This window comes from Semicossyphus pulcher, unplaced genomic scaffold (genome assembly GCF_022749685.1).
Source record: "Semicossyphus pulcher isolate SPU_LCO1_2020_fin unplaced genomic scaffold, fSemPul1.0.p SCAF_8, whole genome shotgun sequence".
In the NCBI taxonomy this organism is placed as follows: domain Eukaryota; kingdom Metazoa; phylum Chordata; class Actinopteri; order Labriformes; family Labridae; genus Semicossyphus; species Semicossyphus pulcher.
Genome location: NW_027211759.1, coordinates 7,534,719 through 7,562,718, shown reverse-complemented (window position 1 = coordinate 7,562,718; position 28,000 = coordinate 7,534,719). Strand labels below are relative to the sequence as shown.

The 28,000-nt window shown below is 41.7% G+C and overlaps 1 protein-coding gene across 1 annotated transcript; it reads left to right on the top strand.

Moving 5' to 3' along the window:
* The first annotated feature begins 430 nt into the window (after positions 1-430).
* Positions 431-28,000, top strand: ptpn9a (protein tyrosine phosphatase non-receptor type 9a). The gene is made up of 13 exons (XM_069687101.1): positions 431-924; positions 10,417-10,560; positions 17,191-17,280; positions 19,994-20,118; positions 20,528-20,633; positions 21,906-22,016; positions 22,417-22,733; positions 22,874-22,961; positions 23,332-23,401; positions 24,228-24,306; positions 24,444-24,594; positions 25,277-25,484; positions 25,610-28,000. The coding sequence occupies exons 1-13, from the start codon at positions 892-894 to the stop codon at positions 25,798-25,800; spliced, it is 1,713 nt and encodes a 570-aa protein (XP_069543202.1). The 5' UTR covers positions 431-891; the 3' UTR covers positions 25,801-28,000.

The window sequence follows — 28,000 nt, the reverse complement described above, 5'->3', positions numbered from 1 at the left end:
TGACATAGTCCAATTTTTACACAATAGCAACACGTTTATTTAAAATGTGAAAACATATAGTAGAACAACTAGCTAGGCTATCTAGCTAACTGTACTGTAGTAAGGACATGATTAAAGTAGACACTTTGAGTTGAAGGAGTCAGTTGTTTGTCCTTTGTTTTACTGAAATTCATTTGTAGCCCTATATCAGAAACCTCTTCGTGCCGCCAATGAAAGCTGACTTTAAGACGGTGATTTTCCTTGGTGGTTTCCTATTTTTATGAATGAAGGCGGAGGTCGTGAGCTTTTGTTATTTTCTAGTCTTAACCACCAGGGGGTAGAGCAACATGCAGAAAGAATAGCCTCCAGTCTCTCTCACTGTGTAGGGCTGTGTGTGTATGTGAGTGTGTGTGTCTCCCTCACAACATAAAGGCGACGTTCAGGGGCTAAAACTTGCAATTCATGGCATGGAGGACCCAGCGGGCCGCCGCAGCCCTCTGATCTGTGAGAGGTTTCATGGTGGATGAGCAGCAGATCATGGTCTGAAGTCAGTTATCATCGAGCCGAAGAAAAAAAGCCTCGTCTAGCTGTCCTCTTTTTCTCCCCTCCTTCCCTGACTTCTTTTCCTTCTCCTCGGTGAAATCTGACACAACATCAGCGTGTTTTCTCTCTCTAGTTTGGATGGCAGATTGAGGCTGATTGTTGTGCGTGTTTCGCAGTCAAACAGTATCGAGAGAGAAGAAACATTAAGCTCGTACTGCAGCGATTCAGATGCCTTCAACTTTGAACGAGAGGGACAACCCCTAAACCCCGTTTTTACACGAGGGACAGACACACAGACATCTCCGTCATCTTCCTCTTCATGAGAAGGACGCGTCTCGGTAAAAGGTGATCAGAGAGCAGACGGGGACCATGGCAGCTACTTTATCGGTGGAGGAAGAACAGGTAGGCCTTAAGACTCTTTATGCTTCTTTCTTTCTGTGTTACATCGCCCTGTGTGCTCCAGCCTCGGCCCTACCTGGAGGTATTTCGGCCCTGTGGCATTGCGTGAGCGCACCGAAGCGAGTGGCGATGGCAATGCGCAATGAATTTGTTGCGAAATGCTCCTGAATGCGGAGCGGAAACATTGTATCGATTTCTGGCGCTCTATTGCTCTCGTTGCATCACTGTCAGTTCCTCTCCAGCTAAAGTGAAGGGCTAAAGTGTTGCGAAACAGGCCGAGCTCGCCTTTATCAGAGACCACAGATGCCAAATATTCATTTTGGGGCTTTAGAGTTGCAAATTTGTGGGTGCAGACCGTGATATTACACCGGGGGAGAGTTGGAAACGCTGTCTGGCTCCACATTTGGCTCATTCAGGAATGTGTACAGTACAAACTTGATTTGCGCTAGTAATGTGGCTTTGAAAAACTAGGAATCATCAAGTGTGTTGTGAGACATATATTCACTTATTAAACTAATATGAAGGATAGGAAGTGCCTTTCTACTACAGTTGAGGTGATATCTAAGCCTAAACGAGTTTCATACTGAAACATTTATCTAAAACTAAAAAGCTGTAAACCTATAGAAAGTAGGGATGCATGATATTATCGGCACTTTATCAGTATCTACCGATTATGGCTTGATAATGACATATCGGCATTGGCAGATCTGTCATTTTTCTGCCAATATCTTCCACAGATAAAACAAGGCTTTAATAACGCCTGAATGCTCGATCATTCCCTCAACAAGCTTCATGAATATTACAGTTTTATTTGAAGAAAATGTTACATACAGATAGATATGGCAGTTTGTACCTAAGTTTAAGTAGTTTTCTTATATTGCCCAGTAAATGTGCACAAGGCGCCAGTGGGCCACTACAATAAGAGTAGGCATGATATCAATTCTACCACAGGGAGAAAAACATGTGCCTAATATATCGGTATCGGCAATCGGCAAAAAGGGTTGGAAAACATCGGCATAACCGATATTGGCAAAAAATTTCCCTTGTGTTACATCCCTGATAAGACATAAAATTGAGAAACGGCCGTAACAAAACTTATACATACTTTTTAAAAAAAATGGCATAGTCATCCCATTACTTAACACTTCATGTTTAGAGATGATTTGCATGTTATAGGCCAAGTTAGGAAATTGATAATCCAGTCTAAACTCCAAAGTTATTCTGTCTTTCTTGCTGCAAAAAGGACTTGAGTGATATACGTGATATTGTGCTTTTTGGAATGAACAACTTGACTTACTTTTCGGATTGAAAGCCCAAATCTGAGTCTGTGTAGGTCAACCTCCAGATGGCAAAACTCATATTTACTTGTGTACTCGAAAAATATACAAAGAAAAGTAGTGCGGTCTGATACAAGATTCATGCAGTAAATGCCACCTCCAAGGAGGTTATAATCGTTGAAAGTGTTTGTGATGATTCAACTTTCATAGGCATTTTAGAGGCTAAAGTCTAAAAATGAAAGAAGAGCATACAGTTTAATCAACACCTCTCTAAAACAACTGAGTGTTTATTTAAAGCATTTGTTTGTAGTTTAAATGTTACCAGTCACAGCTATAGTAGCATACGCAGTGCAAAGAAGTCCAACATAAGTAGAGCAAATTGTTAGTGTTCCAGTACATGGTTAGGTTCTCTCTTAGCACAGAACAGTGACTGTATGTTGGGATAAAATCAGTAGATCTTGAATCTACGTATGGTTTCTTTCAAGTCTTCTTCTTCTGTGGTGCTGGTCAGGCTCGTGCTTCTCTTCCCGCTGACTCCTCTCATCATCTGGCCAGCAGAAAGCCTTATCTGGCTACTCCATTTCCTGTGTGAGCCAGGGCCCCCGCTAGGGTACCGGACGCCCTCATTACATCCACAGCCTAGTGGGGGGTGTTTGGGTGGATTGTGTGTGTGTGCGTGTGTTTGTATGAATGTGTGTGTATAGGGTGGCTCTCTCGGGAGCGTACACGGCTGGAGTGGAACTTCATTCTAAAGGCAGCTGTTAAAAGCATTTCTACTAGACTCGGGGGAGGGGGGAGTTTATGAGTTACAGAGTGCGTGTGTGTGTGTGTGTGTGTATCATGTGCTTTAGAGAAAATGTGTGTGTTGTTTTTGTGTGTTTGTGTATGTGTGCGTTTGAGTCTACTCCCAGGAAGCAGTGCAGTGAGAGAAATTGGGGAATAGGGAGAGAGTGACGTTATTGACTTCCTGTTTTGGTATTGACTCGTGTAAATGGGACTGAAGTGAAGCTGCTTGGCAACAGCAGCCCTGTATTAGTAAATAGATCTGTAATCAACTAGATTGTGGACACAAAATGTCAAGGGTCGCCATGAATCATCATAAAGAAATGCATTAGCCCTGACTGTAGTGTGAAGGTGCAGTCATGACACTGCAGTAACCCTGCGCTACTTTCCATAAACCTCCAATGTAATTTCTTTCAGCTGAGACATTAAAGCAGTCAGCGTTTACGATGTGACTCCCTCATGGCTGGAATGTGAATACAATAGACGGTATGTCAATACTGAGACATTAATGACCCATTCTGTTGCAAGGAATCATGATGGAAGGGAGTAAGACAATAAAATAAATACATGTGTGTCGGGAAGTCAGCAGGTACAATACAATGGTTCAAAATCCTGGCTCTGACGCATCTAATGCAGCTATTAATAAAAAATAAGGCTACCCCATAAGCCTGTAAAGGTGTATTACAGGTTGGCAATTTGGATACAGTTATCTATCACAGTATTGGTACAGTATGTTAGTTTAGAAACTAGTTTTATAGACCATCTTTGGCTAATCTATGGATTTAAATATTTATAGGATCATGAGCTGACGTGATTAGTCAATAAATAATAAGTAAATCAACAGATAATTAATTGGTAACATGTTAGATAACTCATTTACTGTAAGTGAACCCCCTCAGGAGGCATAATCAACAGGTGAAGGCCAAAATGCCTCCCAAAGCAGTTGGCACAGCCTACCAAAACCGCGCTCTGATTGGTCTATCCAATTGCTAGACCCCCAACCAATCAGAGCCCTGTAGCGGTAGGCTGCTAGAAAAGATAGCTAGTCCCAAAATCCAATTCCTAAGGCTTCTCGTAGTTCAACATAATACACAGATGTCATTTTAATGCAACGTGAACCACTGTAGAGTTCTTTAATACTGGTCCGAGTGCAGATCCAGAACGTTCCACATAAGCGGCAGCCATTTTGGCTCGGCTTGACTATCGCCAGTTTAAATGTGTCTACATGAGTTTGCTTGTGGTTCCAAGGCTATCTATCTGATGTGGTTCTGATGTGATCTGGCTGGGTTTTATAGTCTTTTTTTGTTCTAGTTAACTGAATATCTTTGGGTTTTGTGCCATTGGTCAGATAAAAGGAGACATTTAAAGAATTTTTGTATTATTTTCTGACATTTTACAAACTAATCATTCTAAATCAATCAAAGTACTTCATCACATTTGTTTGAAAGTCCTGTAATTCCAATCCTGCTCGTTGATATGCAAAGCTGCTTGCAATTACCAAGTCCACCCAGCGCTATAGACGCCCACTACCACCAGTTGTTGCTTTGTCAGTATAAACAGTACAACAAATTCTCTGACGGTTGACATAAATCTGTTGTCAGATGGCATGTCCTGCAATATTGCCCAGCTGTAATTTGTACATTATGATAAATGCATTTATTTTAAAATCCCTCAGCAGCAGGAAGCAACAAGAGATTAATGTCAACAGTTTCAGTGATCCATACTGCCAACACTGCGGGCATCTGTTGCATAAAAAGCCTGAATAGAATATGGTGGGATGGAGCACAGCATCAAGTTGTAGGTGGCAATTTTAAAACCTCAACAAAACACATTCAGATGACCCTTTGAGGAGCCAGACTTAAACTTGTTAATCGAGTTATAATACTCGTAAAATTGTAGTTATAGATGAGGATGAACACCCCATTTTATAGTGGTTGTTGAAACACATAAACCTAAAACACTGCCTGTGATAGTTTATATTTATCTGTTTAAGTCAATTTATGTCAATTTTCAAGCAAAAGTGCCAACATTGTTGGTTCCAGCTTCTCAAATGTGAAGATATTTGGCTTTTCCTTGTCCTACATTTTACTGAATTGCATATCTGGTTGGATAAACGGGCTATTTGACGACACCATCTTGGAAATTTATGATTGACCTTCGTCTCTGTGTTCAGACTTTTTATAGCCAAAGCAATAAATCCAAGAAATAAAGTCAGATTAATCGACAACTAAAATAATCATTGCAGCCAAAATCCATGGCATGTACGTTCTTTCTGCTGAGTTTTCCTGTTCCTATGTGCAAGAGTGAAAATTAGAGTTCTGATGCTATATCTGTTAGTGACAACAAAATACTGCGGATTCATTAGTGTCTGAAATCTCAGTGAACTTCTCTCTAAGTAAGTGAGTAAATTAATGGGTAGTCTCTTATCATCACTAGGTTGTAGTAAGTAAGTAAATAAGTGAGTCATTTCAGATACAGCCCTGGACTCCATTTGGCAGCCACTTTTCTGTGACGTCAAAGCTGTTCCTGGTAGCAGCGAGTTCTCTGGGTCAAACTCTCTGACCCTTTTGGACTTGATTTTAAGGCCGTTTGGCAAATAACCAACATCAACGTCATCCATTAACTCCCAGCACAGCTGGTTCCTACCACAGTGAAGCTTATCAATTGGTTATTGACAGTCACTGTCAACACCACCAATGAACAACAAACAGGATTATGTAATGCCAGCTGTTTACTGAAAGGCCTGAAACCACTTGTTTCAAATGTCCCACTCTGCATTTGTCAACTAAGGGCTTAAAGAGAGCTGAAGCATGACAGAATAAAGACTTGTGATCTATAATTCTGTACTTGAACCGACCTCTTAGACTGTTACGATTCATGTCAGGCAGCATAAGCCGGATTTAAATGTTTCAAAATAAGTAATAGTGAACTTTCTAGGAAAAGAAATCTCCTGCAATATCAGAACTGGAGCAAGTCAGGCAAATATTTATGTATCCTCAAGGAATCAAATAAGTCACTCCTCCGCAGTGATTCTTCCACTGCAGTCCTCTGTGCTATCATGAAAACAAACCGGTTCATCCTCAAATTCCACTTTGGCGGATATGGCCCCTAGTGCAGAAAAACCAAACAAGACGGGCTTCTCCAGGAACACAGGGTCACTGCCTCGAGTTGGCTGGCTCTCCTTAAAAGGCTAAGAAGAGAAAGAGCAGCTGTCAGAGAGTTGAAATCTTGGAAGCAGGAGTGTACCTGACAGCAATCTGACAGGAAGTTATCTTTGGCCAACACCGAAGGATTAACGCCTCGCAGTGCAACAACAAAGGGAAGGCATTTGGTGGAATATGTGGAGTTAAATTAAAGGACAGAACCACAGAATCAGATTAGTCATTTGGTAAAGTCCAAAACAACAACAATCTCTCAAAGTATGGAAACGTAAATGCATCCTTATCCCCCCAAAAAACCTTCTTACCCTTCTCCATTATACATTCTCTGGGGTAGCCCCAGATTTCTACAATGAAACAATTTACAATGATAGTGTTAAGTTAGTTGACAGAGGTTGATTTTACCCAAGCTTGAACATAACCCTTTTATGTGGACGTAAGATTTAGCCACTGTTATCAATTATCTAAAGTACGTAGTCGACGTCTTCCTTGTTTTGTCCAGCTGGATCAATGGCAACAAAGAATTGCACGCCCACAAAACTTCCTTAATTTTAAACAATAAAACGTGACAGATGACAATAAAATAAAAAAGGGAAAGAAACTAGTCTTAAACATGTTTGAATACACTTAAAGTCTTTACTCCCTGATGGTCTTCTTCAGTGAACGGAGCTGGCTAAGATGCAGGATTGACATTGAAATTTTAAGTCATGGGATGACATGTGCTCGTATGTTCAAAGGCAGTCTCTTTCAGAGATGACCTCTTTGATGTTTCTTTGGCCGTTCACTGGCTCCTGATTCATGCCTTGTTTGAACCTTTCCGTATTGATGCCATGATTGTTGTTGGTCAGGTGTTCACAGACTTTGTTGAAGAAGACTTCGAGATGTGGTTGGACACTTTGGAAAAGTAACAAGTGCCTAGATGAGCCTAGATACTTTTATGTTATACATTCAAGTCCCTGGTCAAAGCTATGGGTTGAAAGAGACTCGTGCTCACTCAATGAGAACTATTCTATCATCAAAGTGTACCCTGTTTTCCCAACACAACAGGTCATTGTAGGTCTATGGTTGTGTAGTCCATAGTTCATTTGGGAGGTTTGGAACATTTACTAGTCAATTCAAGTCGATATATAATGCCAATATTGCTGTTTAAGAGGTCCATTCTCTACTTGACTAAAAAGCTCAGGATTCAGACTAACCCCCCCTCCACACACCCGGCCCCCATGAGAATCGGATATGAAAGACGTCAGGCCTGTCAGGTGCAATCATCCCTCATCCCTTGCATGTTAAGGCCTCTGAACAGAGCAGAAGCTGCAGGCCCTCCTGGCTGTGAAAGGCCCGGCTTTCCTGAGCAGAGACAGTGGCATCCTGTCTTCGGGGCTCAGCAGCTCGTCAGTGATCGTTTTGTATTCCTGAAGAGCGGTGGACTCCCAGAACTTGACTTCCTGTCTCCCATGCACGCCCCGCCACCGCTGCTGTGAGCCTCCACAGAGAAGCGGAACCCTGTGTTTAAAGTGTGAGCTTTCACTGCCTCCTCTGTCGCCTTTTGACGATTCACTGGGTGCTGACTCGCTAACTCTGCGGGTGCTGAGGGTGGTGTGGGTGGGTTCCTGAGGGACTGTATAATAGGAGCAGAGGGGAGGACAGGAAGCCCTTGAAAGACTGTTGGCTAAATGCGTAAGTTATTTGCAAGATGGGTGGAAGGCTTTCATGGTAAACACATTCACATACAAGTAAAAGTATTACATGAATGTGACTGGTTGTTTTTATTTAACCCTTATTTTACCAGGTCCAAGTCCCATTGAGATCAATGATCTCATTTTTTAGATCTGAAGCAGTGTCTTAACTCAGTTTCATTGAAAAAAGTTCAAAAACAAAACCAGCAAACTGTGCTCTTATTTAATCGTATTACTTTATGTGGCTATTATACATATTTTTATATCAACAATGGATCACATGATTTAATGTGGGTGAAAGGTGTCACGTAAAGGGATGAAACAACAGAGAACTAGCACCCAACTCTGCAGTCCCCTTGATCTCTATTGTTTGTTTGTAGAGCCCACAACTTAACTGTTACTACTGTTTACTGTAGTTTGTATTGTAAAAGCTCTAAAACCCACTGAACACTATCTTCCCAGTTAGCAGCTGGTAAACCTATACTACTTTCCCACCAAAAATCAAAAGTTGATGCGGATTTTTCAGAAAACCCACTATTAAATGCCGATTGTCTCTTTTCCCATCGCCAGTGGAGTATACTCCTTTCGGTCTCTTTTCTGCTGCGTCACCGTCTGACGTTACAAACGCACCGGAAACAGGGTTAGTAAACAGTGAAGATGTTACTGTGGTTGGGTCTTTATTAGGGATGCACGATATTATCGACAGGTTATCGGTATCGGCCGATATTGGCTTAAAAATGAACTATTGGATATAATTAACCGATAAAATAATGGGCTGCCTCATACTTGATTCAATGCCCGACCTCGGCGCAATGTTCCCGGCGCGAAGAAGACCTGCGCGGCCCAGCGTGATGACATCACGTGTGTTTTCCCTTTAGCATGAGAGAGTTAGAAGCCAAAGTGTCCGTGGTGTGGAAGTTTTTCAAAGTGTCCGAAATAGAAAGCAAAACTGCTATTTGCAATGACTGCTCAGCTTCGGTGATGCGAGGAGGAGCCAAGGCAAAGTCTTTCAACACTACAAACTTGATTAACCATCTCAAGACCCGTCACCCCGACCGTTGTAACAAATGTGATAAGAGTATCACCATTATACTGTACGCTTATTCCAATACAGAATAGAGTTGATGATCTCTGCTATTAGGTGTGCGGGAAAAAAATATCGGTATCGGTAATCGGCTAAATGAGTTGTAAAATATCAGCATGTCGGATATCGGCAAAAAATCCAATATCGTGCATCTCTAGTCTTTATTGTATCTATTACTCATTCAGTCTATTTATCAAACTCAGACGACAAGCGCAGACGAATTTGCAACAATGTTCGAGCGCTGCTCGGACGGAGACGGGCGGAATTTGTAGCTGAGATGACGAGGAGATGAGAAGTTACTGACGGAGCATTGCATCACGCTGGAAAGTGGGCGGAGATTATTGTGTCCACCCAGGTGTTTGTGTTCCCATCAATGCCGATCGTAGATGAGGCGATAATTACCCGGGTCTGCTGCAGAGTCATTTGACCCGGGTCTGAATGCTGATTGTAGCCTTTCCCATTAAGCATAAAAGCCAGGTGTTAGCGGGTTTTTTTGACCAGTGGGAAAGTGGCTTTAGTGGCTTTGTTGAAGGGGTGGAGACCAAAATGGGGATAAAAGAAGAATGATACTAGACATACGAACAGCAGGTGGTCAGAAACGTATCCCAAATGAATGCCTATGTTGTTTGGTATCTACTTGATGTGAAAACAATATCATATGTCCATTACAGGAAACTAACCAGCATTGTCATCACGAAAGATGGACATACGTAAGCTTTACCAGCACTGAGTATGATGGCTAGTTACTGGGAAGGAGGAATCGAAAACCAGAAGTGTGTTTTGAAAACAAATAACGCCCTTTTAATGTCATTTCCATCCATGCATGAAGAACTTCTCTGTAAGTTTTTATCTCAGCACTTCAGAGCTGCATGAGACTTGCTTAACTGCCAAGTACAATTAAAAGGTCTGAGTTTGTTGCCCTGTCATTATAACAGCTTCGTGTCATGAGCACCAGTTCAGCAGGATTCCATCTTGTTCCACGCTCAAGCTGTTGCATCTAAACATGTCAACATATTAGCTTCTAACAGGAAGTTCTCTAGAACCGAATGATATTACCTGTTTATACACATGCTGCCACTTTGACGCGTCACTCCCGGGTTTTGTTTTTTAGCTCAGCCATGCCCTGGATTGTTTTATGTCACTTCACGGCCTCTACAAAGTGCCAAAACTTTTCTTAACATAGCTGTGGTTAAGAAACGAGATGAACCAGCGAAACTGGGGACTAAGCTGTGTAAATGATTTCAGTTGGCTGCCCAAATTACAGCTCACACGTCTGGTTTGAACCTCCCTGTAGATTCTGTAAACACGCTCGCACTGATCGTCCCCTTCAGACTATACAACAGTATATGAAGCACGGTTGTAGATGACCATGCTATAAAGTTGTCAAATATTCTGTGAGGCTGCAGATAGCGCTTCCTCTGAGGATGTATCGAGTTTAAAGCCCAGTTTCACTTCCTTCCTGTTTGACCCTTTCGATTACGGGAGCACAGGGTTTGTGACCACATCTGTGTCTGTTTCAGGCGACCAGGCAGTTTCTGGAGGAAATCAACAAGTGGACCAGTCAGCATGGAGTGTCACCGCTGTCAAGGGAATTGGCCGTCAAGTTCCTCATGGCTCGCAAGTTTGACGTCCTCCGAGCTATCGAGCTGTTCCACAGCTACAGGGTAAGATCACACAAGAGGATCGTTTAGAATAAAATAGGATCTGTTGATGTGAACAGAAGCACCCTCTGAAAGCCTAATAGGAAGTTCACATGTTTTTAACAGTGGTTGTGAACAGATGAAATACCCGTCCATCCTAATACAGTCCTGTGTCAGAGGGAGTTTCCCTCTAATAGTTAATGTTTAATGTCAGCTTAGTAATTGGTTAATCAAGTGTGCATTTTACGCTATTATCAATTAACAAACAAATTATGTCAAAGCAATTTTGGTTAATTTCAAGTCTTAGTCGAGCCATAACAACTTTTTTCATTGTGAAATAATGCAGACGAGACAGGGGCCTATCCCTGCTGTCATTGGGCAAGAGGCAGGGTTACACCCTCGACAGGTCACCAGTCATTTTTAGAGTCACCAATGAACCTAACGAGCATGTCTTTGGACTGTGGGAGGAAGCTGGAGAACCCGTAGAGAACCCAAGCATACACAGGGAGAACATGCAAACTCCACACAGAAAGTTCCCCCTATGTTCCACAGCGGGACTCAAAACAGGAACCTTCTAGCTGTGAGGCGCCAGCACTAACCACTGCACCACCGTGCAGCCCGCAGATGAGACAATCTTTGAGACTTTTTATTAGTTTTTTTATCATTTTAAATTATTTCTACCAGGTCTGAACTGGAAGTTGGAACTTTTGAAATGGCAAACTTCGAAGTGAAATCTGCTACTTGTGAATCATTGTTTCAAATCACGTTATTTGGCCACAGTGCAGTTCCCAAATTTAGAAACTAATATTAAAACATTTTTTATCTGCACCTTGGTTGACATATAAAAACATATAAAGACTTTTTTTATTTAATAAAATGTGCCAAACTACTCAAGATATACAATTAAGAACATTGCCTTTGACACGAGGCTCTGGAATATGAAAACTTGTTTTATGTCAGGATACGAGCACAACCAAGCATAGTCAGATTAAAACTTTTCAATGCTGTTGTTCCTCCCTTCAAGTATTAAGGTTTCTTACGTCATTCTTAAGTTAAGAATATAACCACCCAGGTGTTTGTGTTCCCATCAATGCCGATTGTAGATGAGGCGATAATTACCCAGGTCTACTGCAGAGTCATTTGACCCGGGTCTGAATGCTGATTGTAGCCTTTCCCATTAAGCAAAAAAGCCAGGTGTTAACAGGTTTTTTTGACCAGTGGGAAAGCAGCTTTAGTGGCTTTGTTGAAGGGGTGGAGACCAAAATGGGGATAAAAGAAGAATGATACTAGACATAGGAACAGCAGGTGGTCAGAAACGTATCCCAAATGAATGCCTATGTTGTTTGGTATCTACTTGATGTGAAAACAAGCAGCCATTTGCTAGGACTGGTAATGTGTCCATTAAGTTTCCGATATCCCCAAGTAGTTTATTTACACGTTACACTTGATTTTGTGAAAACCCAATGCAGTAAAATCTTACTGGAAAATTAACTATAAAAGTACCAGCAATTAAAATTGCCACATAACCACCATTTTTCTATCATACCTTCAGGGGTCTTTTTAGCTCTTTTCCACTCTTCTCTTGCGAGGTTCTTTTTTTTCCATGGCTGCAGCAGGATCCCTACAAGTATTAAGGTTTCTTACTCAGTTCTGTCAGTCTTAAGTTAAGAATGTTAGCTTGAAAAAAAGAGATAGATTACCAAGTCTCTTTACACAGTGCGAACAGGTGTTTTCCTCAAAGACTATAAAAGACTGCCTTTGTTTCTTTCCCGTAGACCTAAGGGTCATTAATTTATGAAGGGAGGCGGTGACAGTGATGTGCATGGCAAATACTTCTGTCAACAGGTTATACCAAAAATAACCAAAACCCAAGGCTGCTTTTAAAATTGTTAAGCAAAAGAAAGCCAGAAGAGAGTCAGAGGAGGGAAATATAATTGTTTTTTAACGTTTTTAGATGAGCTGACTCATCTTAACCTTTAACTCAGGATGTTTAGGTTCAACATAGTTTCCAGTTTTCTGTTGCCTAAATTTAGAAACTCATCAACGTATAATTGAAACACCCACATTGGAAAAACCAATAAGCCTTTTTTCCACAGAACCTCTTCTATTGTATTAGAATCTTGTTTGCAGGATTGTGACAAACCTGTCACAGCTGCAGTTTGCTCTTTTTCTGCCGCCACTGATATGTTCCAAAGGTCAAGATATAATCATACTCTTTATATCTGCTGCATTTTACAATAATCTGCACCAAATTCAAAGTATTAAAATTCCATTCAAAGCAGAGGACGTCAGTCAAACGACACAGAGATACATGCTGACCCAGATGTTTAAGAGTAGAGGTCATATAGAGCCTCTTCACCGCGCCTACAGCTCAGAAACACGAGGCCTTTTTCATTGAACAAATGTCCTCAGAAGCTGTAGCCAAGCAAGAGATCGCCTTAACAGATGCACCAAAAACCTGAGGCCAGACACGCACACACACACACACACGCACACACACGTACACTGAATTATACACCGGGGGGAAATTTCAAGAAGCAGCATGCAGGCTAATTCAGCTTTCCAGAAAGCTAAACGCTTATTATGAAATACGTGTTCATTTGTAACAACTGGGATTATGAGTTATGAGGTCAGAGTAAATGAGGAACACGAAGTTTAAAAGGGAAGGGTGTGTTGGGCCTGCATGCAAAAATGTATTCATCTAAATAATAGAGCAGAATATTTGCAATGGCGGAATTAAAAGTCTGATAACAGGGTGGAGTGTACTTCTCCGCTTCATTAGTTAATTTATTTTTATGCTTTTTTGGTGCACAAAAGTTGTGCATGTCTCGTGAACATTGTTGATCTTCTGCTTTTTGTTTCCTCTTTGTTTGTTTTGCTCTGAAGCAGCTCCCTCGGGAGAACTCTTAATCGAAATGTCCAAATTTAACCTCCTGAGACTCAAACTATTGTTGGGTAAACAGTTTTACTTTCTCCTACATATGTTGATATGTTTACGTGCTAGTTCCAGAGTCCTTGAAAAAGTTCTTCACATTTAGCAGCTTTATACCTACTATCAATATAATTTGTAAAATGTAAATTCCAAATCAAACTACAAAAACTATTAAGCATGTGACGTGCTCTTTTCCTGTTGTCTCAGGATCGGCTTAAGGAGGACTTGGCAGGGAGGGCGGCCATCTTGTTTTTCACTGTGTTGTGGATGTGCTTTTGCTTTAAAGTGATAATCTCGAAGATTTTCCTTTAAATAAATGTCTGTTAAGTCACCACTTTAACAAGACTAGGTCAAAACCTAGTATGTGGCTGACCGCATCAGGCCAATGTGCGCTTTTGTGGGCAATGTGTTACAAGGACTGTCCTGATGAAGCCGATGGCAACGTGTTTGAAAGCAGGCGCACGCTGCGGACGTAGGTGAGGACCGCGGACGAGCAGTGGAGGAGCAGCCCCGCCTACTCCCCGAACAAAGTATCCAGAGCCGTATAGACAGAGAGTCGCGTCAGGGGAGGTCAAATATGCTCCTTGATCCGCCATTGTGATGGCGCAACTCTCTCTCTCTCTACGGCTCTGAAAGTACCGTCACTCACTCACTCACTCAGTTACTCACTCAGTTACTCACTCAGTTACTCAGTCAATCACATACAGACACATGTGTAGGGCTTTCCCTGCTTGCAAAAATACATTATGTGTGAAACTAAATAAAAACATTTACTTAAATTTGGCTCTGATTTATGTTAGTCCTATGATTCATTCAAAAACAGAAAGTCTCACCTGAAACTACTCACACTACAGTTGTACATGCCCTAAATTACCCTTAACACATGTCTGCATGTCAGCTTGGACTGTTTTGTTTGTCCCCCAAAACCAAACAAGCACTTCACTAGAAACTTTTCCTCTACCTTTGTTCAGACAGGACTGGTACCCAGCCTCAGTCCTGGTGCTGACGCAGCATTAAGCAGAGTTAAATGAACCGTGGCGCGGCAGGGGAGACTAATCCTTCTCAAAGTCACATTCAAGACACTCATTAATGAGTCGTGTTTATGCAGGGGAACTTTTCATTGCAGAAGTAGAACCCACCTCAGTGATTATGGGATTTTAAGGTAGGTGGTAAAATCCTGCAGTGTCTCGAAGCTGTTCAGGTCATTAGAGTCTGTGCGAGACGTTTGGGAACTTTCCGTTTGCTGCAGTGGATAAACCGGAGACGATCGCTGCAGATGAATCCCATTTTGCATGTTCAAATTTGGCCAGAATGAAACCTACAGAAGTATAGACCATTTAGGGACAAAAGGAGACATTATCCTCGACTCCCTGGTAGTTATTACGTGCATCAGAGGAGGAGGACGTCTTCATTATGTGATTATCCAGAGGTTATTTTCAGATCATAAACTAAATGAGACCTGCCGTTGCCCTGGAGGTTTAATCGCCATCATCATTTTCCATTTTGATGGCAATGATATCAACAAGGTCACCAGCTGCTACTTCACTGATAAGTAGGGAACACATTTGATTATGTCCTGCCCTCAGTTCTGCCTCTTATTGTCCCTATAGCTGACACTAGCGGATACACCGCGAGTTACTATGTATATTCTCATGTTCATTTTAACCTCCTGTGACCCTGTGTACTCAAATGGGGACATCACATTTTTGGGTTTGCTACATCTTATTCTTCATTAACCTTAACAGAGACCATTGGGGTTTTTTTGTAGGCACTTTTTGTGCCATAGTTTAATTTATAATGAAAAGATCGTTCTCTTTTGCGGCACCTATGGTGATAAACGGTAATTACAGGAGAGCACACTTCCCAGATATTCAGACAGTGTTGCATGTGTGACGTCCACGGTTGGCTCCGGTTGTAACTGATTTTCCTCGCTGACGGTCGCTTTCCTTTTCAGACTGTTTGCTTCATCTGAGCGTCGAGTTTGTTTCTTTTTCTTTGCATTTTCACTTATTGTTGAAGTTGTATCTGTAGTCATCCATCTTTTCTTTGTTTATTCAGCCATAGTAGATTACTGTACAGAAGAGACCGAAAAAGCAGCCACTTAGCTCCGCCTACTCGCTCTGGCAGACCAACCACTGCTGGCTGATGTAAAACCAACACTAACTGGGCACTGCTTGGCTTCCTTCCGCTAAAGTCACCACAGACACCCAGTCTGTAATACTGCAAATGCAAAGGCTTTCATCAGTGGGCCATAGGCTAAATCACCATTGTGTTACCTCATTCACTGATAGACAGTGACTTAACAGACGTTTGTTTAAATGAAAATCTTCAAGCTCAGCTGAGGAGGTGTTTCTATAGATCTCTTCTTTCATTCTTCACAAACTGTAGATGATGCTATAAAAAGGGTAAATAAAGATTTTGCCTTTTTTTTTTACACATTGGGTCCAAGTATTATTTTTCATTTAATCTCAAGTGAGAAAAATATGAATCTGTCGCTGCTTATTTTGAATTCTGCAGCCATTGTAACATAACAAGAAGCGAGACAAAAAGGATATTAGCAATGTTCACGGCCTGTGCCTGATATGTATATAGGCACAGTGAAACTCTTTAGGGCAACGCAAATTTTTACATTCTTTCTGAGAGTTGTCGATTCTGTCCATTCATTATGAAGCTATAGCCTGCATCCTGTTAGCTTAGCTTAGCAAAAAGACAGGGTGGACAGCTAGCCTGTCTTTGTCTAAAGGTACCACCTACTAGCTCCTTAAAACTTACTGACTGACATGTTACATCTTGCTTGTTAATCCATTCACAAACTAAAGTGTAAAACATGACATGTGTGGTGGTGTGCTGTGATTCCTGGAAGTAGCAACGCCCTCTAAGATATAGTCCTGTAAATATCCTCCCCTGACACTATAACACTTTGGTTTTTATGCGAGTTATAAAAACATGATTTAGGTGTTCATTGCTGAGCTTTAGAGGTGCTGGTTGGTGGATTAGCTTCGACCCAGTTCATTTTAGCTTGTCAGCATCCAACATTTGCCTTTTATTTCAGCGTCGTCAATCACTGACTGGACATTTAGACTTAATCTCAGCTGTCACGTTCACATCTTACAGGAAGACATTAAGTCTATCTGCAGAGCTCCAATATTACATTACGTGGAAGACGGCTGCCCTGCACTATGATATCCTTTCTGTTCTGAGACAAGTATAAAAGAGAGATGTAGTGCAGTTTAACATTACCAATAACACGTGATAGATTTAATAAAAAGGAAACTAGAGCTGCAGTAACTTTAGTACATCAATAGAGGCTGCTTCCATCATGTCTTCTAGCAACTAGAAACGCCTTCATGAAAGTTGAACCCGAGTTATTTGGTGTTTGATGACTGCTACTCCAGGCAATTTACAACAGATCCCTGTTGAAGTTTATACGTGCACCCCTTAATGATAGTTAAGGGCCCACATTATTTAGAAAAAAAGAAACCACTATTACAACAGTGAATGGGAATAATACCTCCTCTGCTTTGGCCTTAGAATGAGTTCAAGAAAACTCCCACACAACCTCCTCGGGGGAGGAATGGAAACCTTGAAGAGAGGGATCCTCCTGACAGGAAAGTCAGGCGGATAATTCTCTATTGTTCGCGGAGAGGAATTCACCTCAAAGCGAGGGCCTGTTATAGTTTCACCGCAGCCCGGCTTCACCTGCTGTGTTCTGTTTTGTGCAGGAAACGCGTCTGAAAGAAGGAATCGTCAGACTTCAGCCACAGGAAGAACCTCTGCGCTCGGAGCTGCTCAGTGGAAAGTTCACGGTGTTGGTAAGAAGTTCCAGTTAATCTCCACGTAATTTGTCATCCCTTCAATGGAAAAATCCAGTCTGATGTCATATTACAGAACAATTACATGATAAGGCATTCATTTAAAAGAAAAGACAGAAAGCAACACTGAAAGAATCCTCTTGTTCCTCTTTCCCATAGACCTCTATTGTTCCCCTAAACTTATTGAAGACACATGGCCAGTGAGACAGTGTTGCACCATGACTTTTTTTTACCATTGTGATAACATGCAGGGCTTTTTCCCCACATACACCTTCCAAGGCTGCAGTCCAATGTTTAAAAAATTGCCTTTCTTTAACACTTTTGCTTGACCTTAAGGAAAAGTTTACAAGGTCAAGGTAAGATGTGAGAGAGAATGCATAAGGACTAAGGTAAAGACAACAAGTGTTGTTCAAAGAAGGCAAAAAAACATGGACAATCTGGTGAAAAAATTACTGATGAAAGCCATAATCACAGTTAGTGACGCGTTTTCCATCACCCAGCAGTGGTTGGTCTGCCAGAGAGGGTAGGCGGAGCTAAGCAGCTGCTTTTCCAGTCTCTGCAAGTGTTGCGAAAAAAAACGGTAAACTACTATGGCTGAACAAACAAAGAAAAGATCAATGACTACAGATACAACTTCAAAAATAATTGAAAAAGGAACAAATTCTACGCTTAGATGAAGGCAAACAGTCTAACAAGGAGAGCGACCGTAAGCGAGGAAAAGAAAAAAGTTACAACCCTAACCAGCCGTTGTATTCCTGCAATTACCACTTAGCGCCATTAGAGGCGCCAAAGAGAAAGAAACTGAAATCTTCGAGATAAAGAAAATAGGCTACTTATAACAAAAGTAAATTGTAAAAGTTCTAATTGATTATTTTCCTAAACAGCCAAGTGGTATGTCGCTTTAAATGTTGCTGCTACTAGACCTAGCTGGAGGGTGAATGGTAAATTGGACTGCGACCACTCATAGCTGCTTTTACACTACATGTCACATTCACACACTGGTGGCAGAGGCTGCTACGTAAAGTGCCCAACTGTTAGTCATCATATTCACACACTGATGGCTATGCCACCCAAAGACACATAGACATGTAGACTGAGCTGGGGATCAAACCACCAACCTTCCGATTGAAAGACGACCAACCCTACCACCGGTCCACAGCCACCCCAGCCAAGAGCATTATCTCCTTTCCTTTCATAAAGGATGGTCCGGTGTTTCCTACGCTGAAGGAGATAAGAAAGGAAGAACTGCATCACCTTTCGTTAGCATTTAAAGAATTCCAGCAGCTCTTATCATCTCTGCCATTCAGATATTTGGCAGAATATGGCCCCATTTGACCTCAGCCTTAATGTCGTGTTTTCAGAATCAGAAATACTTTATGTATCCCTGGGGGTAAATTCAGGAAGTTTCTTTCTAGAACACCAAATGTTTATCAATTTACAGCTAAAAATAGTCCCTGTTTTGCTTTTAGGACTTCTTAGCCTTGGTGAAAACGTTAAATGAGTGCTTGGGACCTGATTTGCCTCTTCAGTAGAAACAAATGGGCTTGAGTCAGAGCGCCACATGCGTGTTGGTGAGTCAAAGTATTGAGACAGGCATTGTTTGGTTTGGTAATTTCACAACGTTTGGGAAAAGAGAAATACAGAATAAGTCTTATCCTTTTTTTTTTCTTGCTTTGGGTGTTTTTCCTCTTTCTGATGTGATACCATTCAGAAATGTAACTTCCTCCGTACTTGTAGAGGAAGTAGCTTAGATCGATTATCAATCAACAACTTACACCTCAAAGGATCCCAACTTGCTAATCTAATGAGCTCAGTTTTCATTGATAAGAAGCTTTAGGGTCCGAACTCTGAAAGCAGCCTCCCATTATGAGGAATTTCGGGTCCTTTGAGGATGCATGTTATTGATTTACTCAGGTGCCAAGTGACGTTTCCTGTGCCATGTAAATTTAGCCTTTTGTCAGCCAAATAACCATAAAAGATGCCCCCCCTCTTCCAGCACACACACACACACACACACTGCCACTCTCCTGTGTTTCCTTCCTCATTGACGTGCCGCAGCGGCATTGATGCTGCACATCCTCTTGTCTGACGTCGGAGACCTCCAGCCTCACCAGCGGGCTTCATATCCTGTCTGAGGTATTTTTAGCCCCCGCAGCCGAGGACACAGGCTTATTTGCTTACAACGGACGTTTCTATGGTAGATTTGGTCGGCGGCTCCATTCATGTGTGGAGCTTCCACTTCTATCAGGCTTGACATGAAAAATATCCTCTGGAAGAAAAAACAAACCTACAGCATCATCACTGACAACAATTGTTCCTCCTGCTGAATTGTTGACAGCCCTTTTTGGCCACATACCAGAGACCAGCATTTGAACCTAAGTGCCCCCCTGTGGTCATTGTTCATCCTCCATCTTTGCATTGCTTCCATTTGGCTGCCTTGCTCACACACTTAAACCCAGCCCCAGTTAGCTCCTTCGAGTGGCTGACAGTGCCACATGACTTCTATGAAAACAACTTCTCCGACAAACAACTTGTAACCATAATTCATACATCTCATTAGACGTAGCGAAAGAGAAGACGGTTTCTGCACCGTCTGTTTGCTTTAAATGCGAAGCCTAAAGCACCGAGGACAATTAACTTAGTGTTAATATTGTAGGAAGCTTGTCACACTAGGTTGAACGCTGATACAACCTGTCGGTTTTGTGTATTCCAGAGTGTGCGTGATCCCTCGGGGGCCTCCATTGCCTTGTACACGGCCAAGCTTCATCACCCAAACAAGACAGGGAACCATGTGGTGCTTCAGGCCCTCTTCTACCTGCTGGATCGGGCGGTGGAAAGGTGAGGGCCATGGACTTAGAGTTCTGTACATATATCATGATATATATACACATATCATTGAATTGTGTTTTTTGTGTGTTAAGTTTTCAATGATTTTTTTAATAAAATAAGAATAAAATAGCTGTTTTAAATCTTATCTGATTAACATTAGGCACACATTTTCCATGGAATAATAGATCCTGCTGAGGCACTGGAATTAGGTGCAGCATTAAACTTCAATCTCACCAAATATATCACCTTAGCGACCATTAAAAGACAGCTTTAAAGTTGTCCTTGCTATCTACTGTATTTAAAGTTATAAGTGTTACATGCTGTTCTTTTGCTGCCTTATTAGGGGTCTTTTTAAAACTAAGTTGACTTGTGTTTTGACATCCAAAACCTTAACACTGAAACTTCTGTTTGCCCGCAGCTTTGAGACCCAGAGGAATGGTTTGGTGTTCATCTACGACATGGCGGGCTCCAACTACACAAACTTCGAGCTGGACCTGAGCAAGAAGATCCTCAACCTGCTCAAGGTTAGAATTACTGTGCACCAACGAATGGAAAACAAAGGCCAAATTATTATATATAAATAAGCAATATCACACTCGAGGTCGTGATGTTGTGCTGAATATCATTAGGCTGTGATTCGGTCATAGCCACGAGGCCACAGGCAGATAAACAAGCAAATAGCAGTAAACAGCAGATTGTTTTTTGCTCCACTAACTTAACTGAAACTGGACTGTTGTTGCCGAGCAACCCAAACATTCTCCTGCACTCTGTGTCTACAGGTGACCACAGATCAGCTACTTTGTATGATGTATATTTATCTGTTTGATTTAATTTATAAAGCGACCAGTGAAATGGGAGTCTGCTGTGTGATTCAAAGGTACCAGCTTACAGGTACCAGGTACAGTATTCAGAACACCTGGCTGATGCGGAGTGATACACAGAGTGAAAAGTCCCAGTGATGTTCGCCACTCATGGAATGCCTCTTGTCCAATCAGATTACGTGGTCAGAACTAACTGTTGTGTCAATAAAAGTAGATGCTTGATCCTGATAAATGGACAGTGTACTATAACAGCATTAGATGCAAACCTATTATCTGCATTGAGAGGACACAGGTTGAGTTTCTACTTCCTCCTTCTCAGGGCCAGGTAACAACATTTCTCCTGAGTTGTGTCCCTCATCATGTGAAGCAGCAGATTGATTTAAAAAACGGACTGGTGTCTTCAAGGCCCGTCCGAAGGGCAAAATGAATGACTCACCGAATGACTTGACAAGTATAAGCATTATATTTATCCGTACACCTTTGCAATTGAATACTCAGAGTGGTGCTTTTATTGGCGTCTACCAAGAAAATGCCTCCATCTAAGTGATTTGTGCTTTAAAGATGGTTGTATGTCATGTGGAGTCAATAACAGAGACACTTATGTGGCCACATCAGCATCAATGGCTTGTATTTCATGCCCGCATATTGATCTTAAAGCTGCAGCTGAGACGTGCACAGGAAATCCGGTGTGTGTGTGTATATGAAGAAGCAGAGTGACGACATATAAAGTGGATAAAGAATGATTATGCATTTTTGTTTTGATTGCCTTTAAGATGTGTTTGTCTTTTTAAGTAATATTTAACCTCTGTAAGGTCACCGTGCACGTTGTGTTTTCCTACTTAATTTGAAAACCCCAAAGCAAGCACATGATTCTCTAAATAAGGATTTCCAAGTAAGAATTTCTTTTTTTAAATCTGTTGAACATGGGACATAAATTATTGTTTGTTTATAAGTTGCGCTGTCTCTCTCCACCAGGGGGCGTTCCCAGCCAGGCTGAAGAAGGTGTTGATTGTCGGGGCTCCTGTTTGGTTTCGAGTGCCCTACAATCTGCTCAGCCTGCTGCTCAAGGAGAAACTGAGAGAGAGGGTAAATACAGGAGCCTGCTGCTCATCTTCTAATACTTGCTCCGTGTTTATGATGGTCCTCGTGAACCAGTGAGCGATCCGGCAAAGAAGTGCCATTGATTGTTGCAAGTGATCATTTGATTAGGGGGCTTCTCTCTAACCACTAATGCCTGCTGCCTGGGACATTAATGCTGGAATCATTGGGGTCGATCGGCCCACCACATTACTGTCCCTGAGGAATTTCATTAGGATGGATTTCTTTAGAGACGGATCACCTGATGGTCGGCTGTAAATTGTGTTTCTGGTTTACTGGATGCAAGCAAGAATGAATGAACATATAGTTTGAATACTGATTGGCTGCAACCCCAAAGAAGAGTGCCAGAGTGGACTAAATCCCTGATCCCTGTCTTTTCTAACTCCAGGTCCAGATGGTAAAAATGGCCGAGCTGCGCCAACACCTCCCCAGAGACTGCCTCCCCCAGCACCTCGGCGGGCTGCTGCCTCTCGACTCATACAGCTGGAACCAGCAGCTACTGGCAGGCCAGAACGGCCGGGTAGACCCAGTGGACGAGCTGGTTGGCATCCCGATTGAAGATGCCTCTATTCACGTCCCTGGACCAGAGTCCATGCGCCCGCAGGAGCTGCTGACACACCTCGGCCGGCTTCAGCGCTCAGGCATCCATCTGGAGTATGAGGAGCTCCGCAAAGAACCGCTGCCTGGAACCTTCCACTGTGCACAGTGAGTTTACAGGGGTTTGGAGCTGTGTGTTGGGCCTTGGGCTATGGTAAATTATAATGTGCAGATATGGGACAACAGGTTACTATTGGATGAGGTTGGTTACAGCAGTAGGTTTCATTAGTAGTGTTTTTCATCCACAGATCTGTCTACAATCAGGAGAGAAATCGCTACGGAGATGTGCTGTGCCTTGATCAAACGAGAGTTCATTTGAAACCCAGAAGAAACGAGGTGAGTGCTTTTTAATCTGTTTATTACGAGTGTCATTCATATCAAAAGAAAAAGACAGTTTGACCAGTGATCAATTCTGTTCACAGTCGCTCTCAGCTTCCATGAAATGTGCCAAGCTCCACATTTTGAAAGGCTGCGACACTGCCAATATTCTGCTTTACAAGTGAGCTGGTACTTGTCCAGCCTGAGGGAGTGTAACCATTTTCATTCTGTTGTGCTTATTCCTCTAAAATAATTTAATACTCCATCAGCCACAGTAATATCTCATCATGTCAGAGAACCTATTAGGGTTTCTTTGAACTGACATGATATACTCTTGATTTACTCCAGTTGCCGCCGTTTTTGTAACAGAAATATGTTGTTTCCACAGAGATCAGACTACATTAATGCAAGCTTCATGGATGGCTACAAACAGAGGAGTGCATACATCGGTACTCAAGGTATGACAACTGTCACATACTTAGTATTTAATGAAGTACTTAAACATTGGTATCCATTTTTGTCTGTAGGCGGCATGGATGTGTCTGGCAATAAAATAAGTACTTTTAAAATCCAAAGGGTGGGTGTGGTCATTAGGCTAAAGAGCCATGTAGAAATCTGGGTTTGGGGGTTCTGAACAAAGCATTGAAAACAGACACGACAGCACAAGATTTAAAGAAAATACAACATAGAAAATAGTCAATAGCAATGGACCGAGCACTGAACCCTGTGGTACACCAATTTTAATGAGCATTTAGAGATTTCTGAGAGCTTCAGATCACTAGCCATAAATGCCAGTTTCTTACATTTAACATCTTTTAAATGTTCCTGTAATACTTTTTAGGATATCAGACTTTTCACATAGATCAAATGATCACTACCCTGAGGGAATATGGCACATTGTATTAAGTTAAAATATTGAGCAGAGCAGGGTCTACTAACAGAAAGAGCTCCTAAATGAGTTTGGTATGAGGTGGGTCAAACAGGAAGTTAGTTTGGGGATTAGGGACACCTCGTCACACTGACACAATATACCACATTGTTGTAAAGGTGTAAAGCAAAACACTCAGCAGTCAATTTTGTGTTTAAAGAATTAGCAGGGAAGAGTCTCCAGTTTGTAATCACGATAATATTAAAAGGTAATGGTTGTCTTTATTAGTGCTGGGTGCAAGCGTAGCTCATTAGGCTGCTATTCCATGTAATCAACTGGATATGCTCCATTACACTGATCACTGATGGAACTAAAGTCATTTTAATGTGCTTCAAATCTCCTCTCGTGCTGTGTAGGACCGTTGGAAAAGACCTACAGTGACTTCTGGAGAATGGTCTGGGAACAAAACGTGCTTGTTGTTGTAATGACGACCAGGTAATGATCTTTTTTTTTTTAAATGTCAAAAATAATTCTGAGTTGTTTAAAGGATAATTGTTTCTAATTTAAGGTCAGTCAGATTGAAAATTGTTTTAAATGTATTTAATCAAGTATGTCCTGTTTCTGTGGCACAGGACAGATGAGGGCAGTCGGAGGAAGTGTGGACAGTACTGGCCTTTGGAGGAGGGAGGGCAGGAGGTCTATGGCCACATGGCAGTGGTAAACCAGAGAGTTGACCACCACACCCACTACAACCACACCACCCTCGAACTGCACAACACTGAGGTATAGCCATGGACCACTGCATGAATTTGTTACTCAACAAGAGAGTGCATATGGCGGATGTTTTCCATGTGGCAACAATTTTCAGTTTGTCAACAAACAACTTGTAGTGGGATCTATTTTTCTCTGTTTATCCGGGTCAAATGGAGGCAGGATGAGAAATGTAGCCCAGATGTCCTTCCCTTCCCTTCCCTTATTTCTGCTCGCCCTGGTGAAGTGTTTTCATGATGTCTTGTCCTCATTACGAGGTGCCAGGAAAACAGCAAAGATTCCAAGTAGTCACTGCTTCCGGCCAAGAAATAGTTCCAGGAATTAACCAAATGGTGAAACAACGGCTTTGTGTGTTTTAAAAGTCTGTCTGTGTACGGATTAAAGAAATGTGATACAAATGGTTCATGGGCAGGCTGTTTTTTACACCCTGCACAGAGCCCATCTTGCAGTTGCAACATATTTCCAGTCTTTACCACAAGCTAAGCTAAACGCCTGATTTTGACTTTACACATGAAATAAAGATATGACTGATATTGATCTTCTCATTTAACTCTTGGCAAGAAAGCGAGAAATCCTGTTTCCCCAAAATTTCAAACTTTTCACTGGAGTCATATTTCAAGAGCAGAATCCAATTTTCTAAGTTGCAAGTGATGTATAACAAGCGTGCAACTAAAAATATGTTTTATTCATCCAGACATGTGAACAGAGACAAGTGAGTCATTTCCAGTACCTCAGCTGGCCTGACTACGGCGTTCCCACCTCAGCAGTGACTCTTATTGACTTCCTGGGAGCTGTGAAGAAACAGCAGAGGAAAATGGTGAAGGCTTTGGGACTTCAGTGGACAGGCCACCCACTGGGACCCCCGATGGTGGTCCACTGCAGTGCGGGGATTGGGAGAACAGGTGAGATACAGAGTTTGAGATTTACCCCCCGCCAAATTTTGACACAAAATGCTTCAATTTGCATCACATTATTTAAATCAGTTTTAATTATTGTGCTTCATTACCAATGATCCTGTTGTTTGCAGGTACCTTCTGTGCCCTGGACATCTGCCTGTCCCAGCTACAGGACGTAGGCTCACTAAACGTATGCCAGACGGTGCGACGCATGAGAACACAGAGGGCCTTCAGCATTCAAACCCCAGACCAGTACTACTTCTGCTACAACGCCATTTTGGAGCACGCCCAAAGGCAGGGCCTTCTCCCATCCAATCAGTGAGCTTCTGCCCTGACTTCCCAACCCCGATCCATGAGCCCTGAGATATCTGCAGTCAGTCTGTTAACTCCAAGCAGTGTTGTGTGACCAATTAGTGAGACCAAGTTAACTACTTCACAGAGGATGTCCTTTGGAATTAGGCCATTCTTCATTTGCAAGGCAGACCAAGACGAGACAGTGACAAGAAAAGGCTTCAGTTTTGATATCATGATGTTTCAATGTGATAACATTCTCACTTCGAACAATGTGAGGTTTTGTTGTTGCTGATCATATCTTAGAAAATCTGTGGCAGCCTTAACTGCTCTTCTGTTGTGCAGGTCTGTGGTCTTGGGTCAGGCACATTGGAAGAACATTGTTATATTAACCTTTTGTTTATTTATTTTCCACTTTAAACGGTGGTTAAGGGGACCTTTTAAGGAGTAGTTCATCCCAAAATAAGTGTTCTGATCCCATACCAGTTAAAACTTCACTCAATTAATTTGACTTTAAATTGCATTCAGTAAAATTCTCAGATACGAAGGTTAATGGTGACCATTTTGCAGCACAGAATACATGGACTTTTCCACAGCATTTGAATGGAGAAAAGCAACATGTTTTTTTGTAGTAAAATGGGAATTATAGTCAGACAATATCATCAGTCAGGTGCAAGAAGTTAGTATAAAACTTAGTTAGCTTTGAATAAAGCTGCGGTAGAACTTGGCTGGCTAACTTAGTATTTATTGGAGTTTTTAGTGGCATGGGGAAGCTACTGACACCTTTTCATTTTGGGGTGAAATGATCCTTAAACAAAGTACACACTTTTTTCCAAATAGGGCGCTTTATCTCTACTGCCATGCAACAATAATAGGTTTTAGTTGGGTATAAGTCTTTACACTTCCTGTGTCCAGAAATATTGCGTTCACTGTAAAACATTTTAAGCACGTGGTGTATGTCACACGGATGGTACGAGCTAGTTCTGCATAGTCTCAGGAGTGTCACACTGAACACGAGGAGGTGAAACTGCCCAACACGTTGCCAAAAACGATTTAGTCCGTTTCGAAGCCTTTTGCCAAGAAGTAGCTGCATTGCTTTGAGGTTGCCTCTGCCTCGGTCATCTTCCCTGAATAGCAGTAAAGAGGGGTAAAGCACATCTTAAATGATCCGGCTGTAAACTCCTCTCTGTTATCATCTATTAAATTGCTGTACATGTGAATTCCTCTTTTCTGTTTTGTGTTTCCAAATGTATCCACCGAAACCCAGACCTTCTGTCTCACTTACATATTGAGACTCGCAGTACAAACAAGTGTCTTCGCTCACTAGCGGTGCCATCGTGCTTTAGTGATGTGGGAATGTAGTGCTAAGCGCCCGCACAAATGCATACACGCACACATTTAGAGCAATCTGCAGTGACTATGCCATCTAAGTGTACATCTGTGGGAGTCAGCAGCCAGACCTCATGAGTAGTGCAATATTTTTGTTCTTGTTTTTTTTATTTACACAAAACATTTTTTAGCACTTTTAAATGACTATTCCCAATGTGTTCTGGTGTAAGTCACCACGGCCATTACAAATACACCTTTATAGTAATTCTGTAGGTCTACATGTGATGCCAGAATAATTGGATTGTTAAATTTAGTAATGCTAAATTATAAAACATCATTGGGACAAATGGGGAGGGTTTTCAAAGAGATCCTAAATTAATGATGGAATAGCTGAATAAGCATGCACAAACCTGTGCCTATAGAGTCCTTCTTGGGCACTTCAGAGTCAGAATTTTGTTCTGAAGTATGTTTTTATTATTTTGTTACTTTACGTTCTACAGACTGTGGTTGTAATCCGTACTTTCATCTGGTCCAAGTATCTTGCCATCATTCTAGAGTACACGTACAAAAACTGAGTGTCTGTGTCATATGTTGCATTACGTCGTTGCCAGGTGAAAAAAAATATGTGTTCTTTACTACAGAATTCATATTGAATTTGCTTGTAGTGAAGCATTTTTAAGTCTGCCATCTTCATGCACTCTGATTTTAGAATTATTTTCCTTTCAATGATGGACGCAAAAATGTGCCCTATTTTATTTTTCTATTGTATTCAACAACTGTTTTCATACGATTACCCAAGATATACAGTTATCTACATTAATTTTATATTTGTTTTATTATAACCTATTACTTTATCATTCGTATGACTATTGAATCAAGCTATACTGTATTAAATACAAACT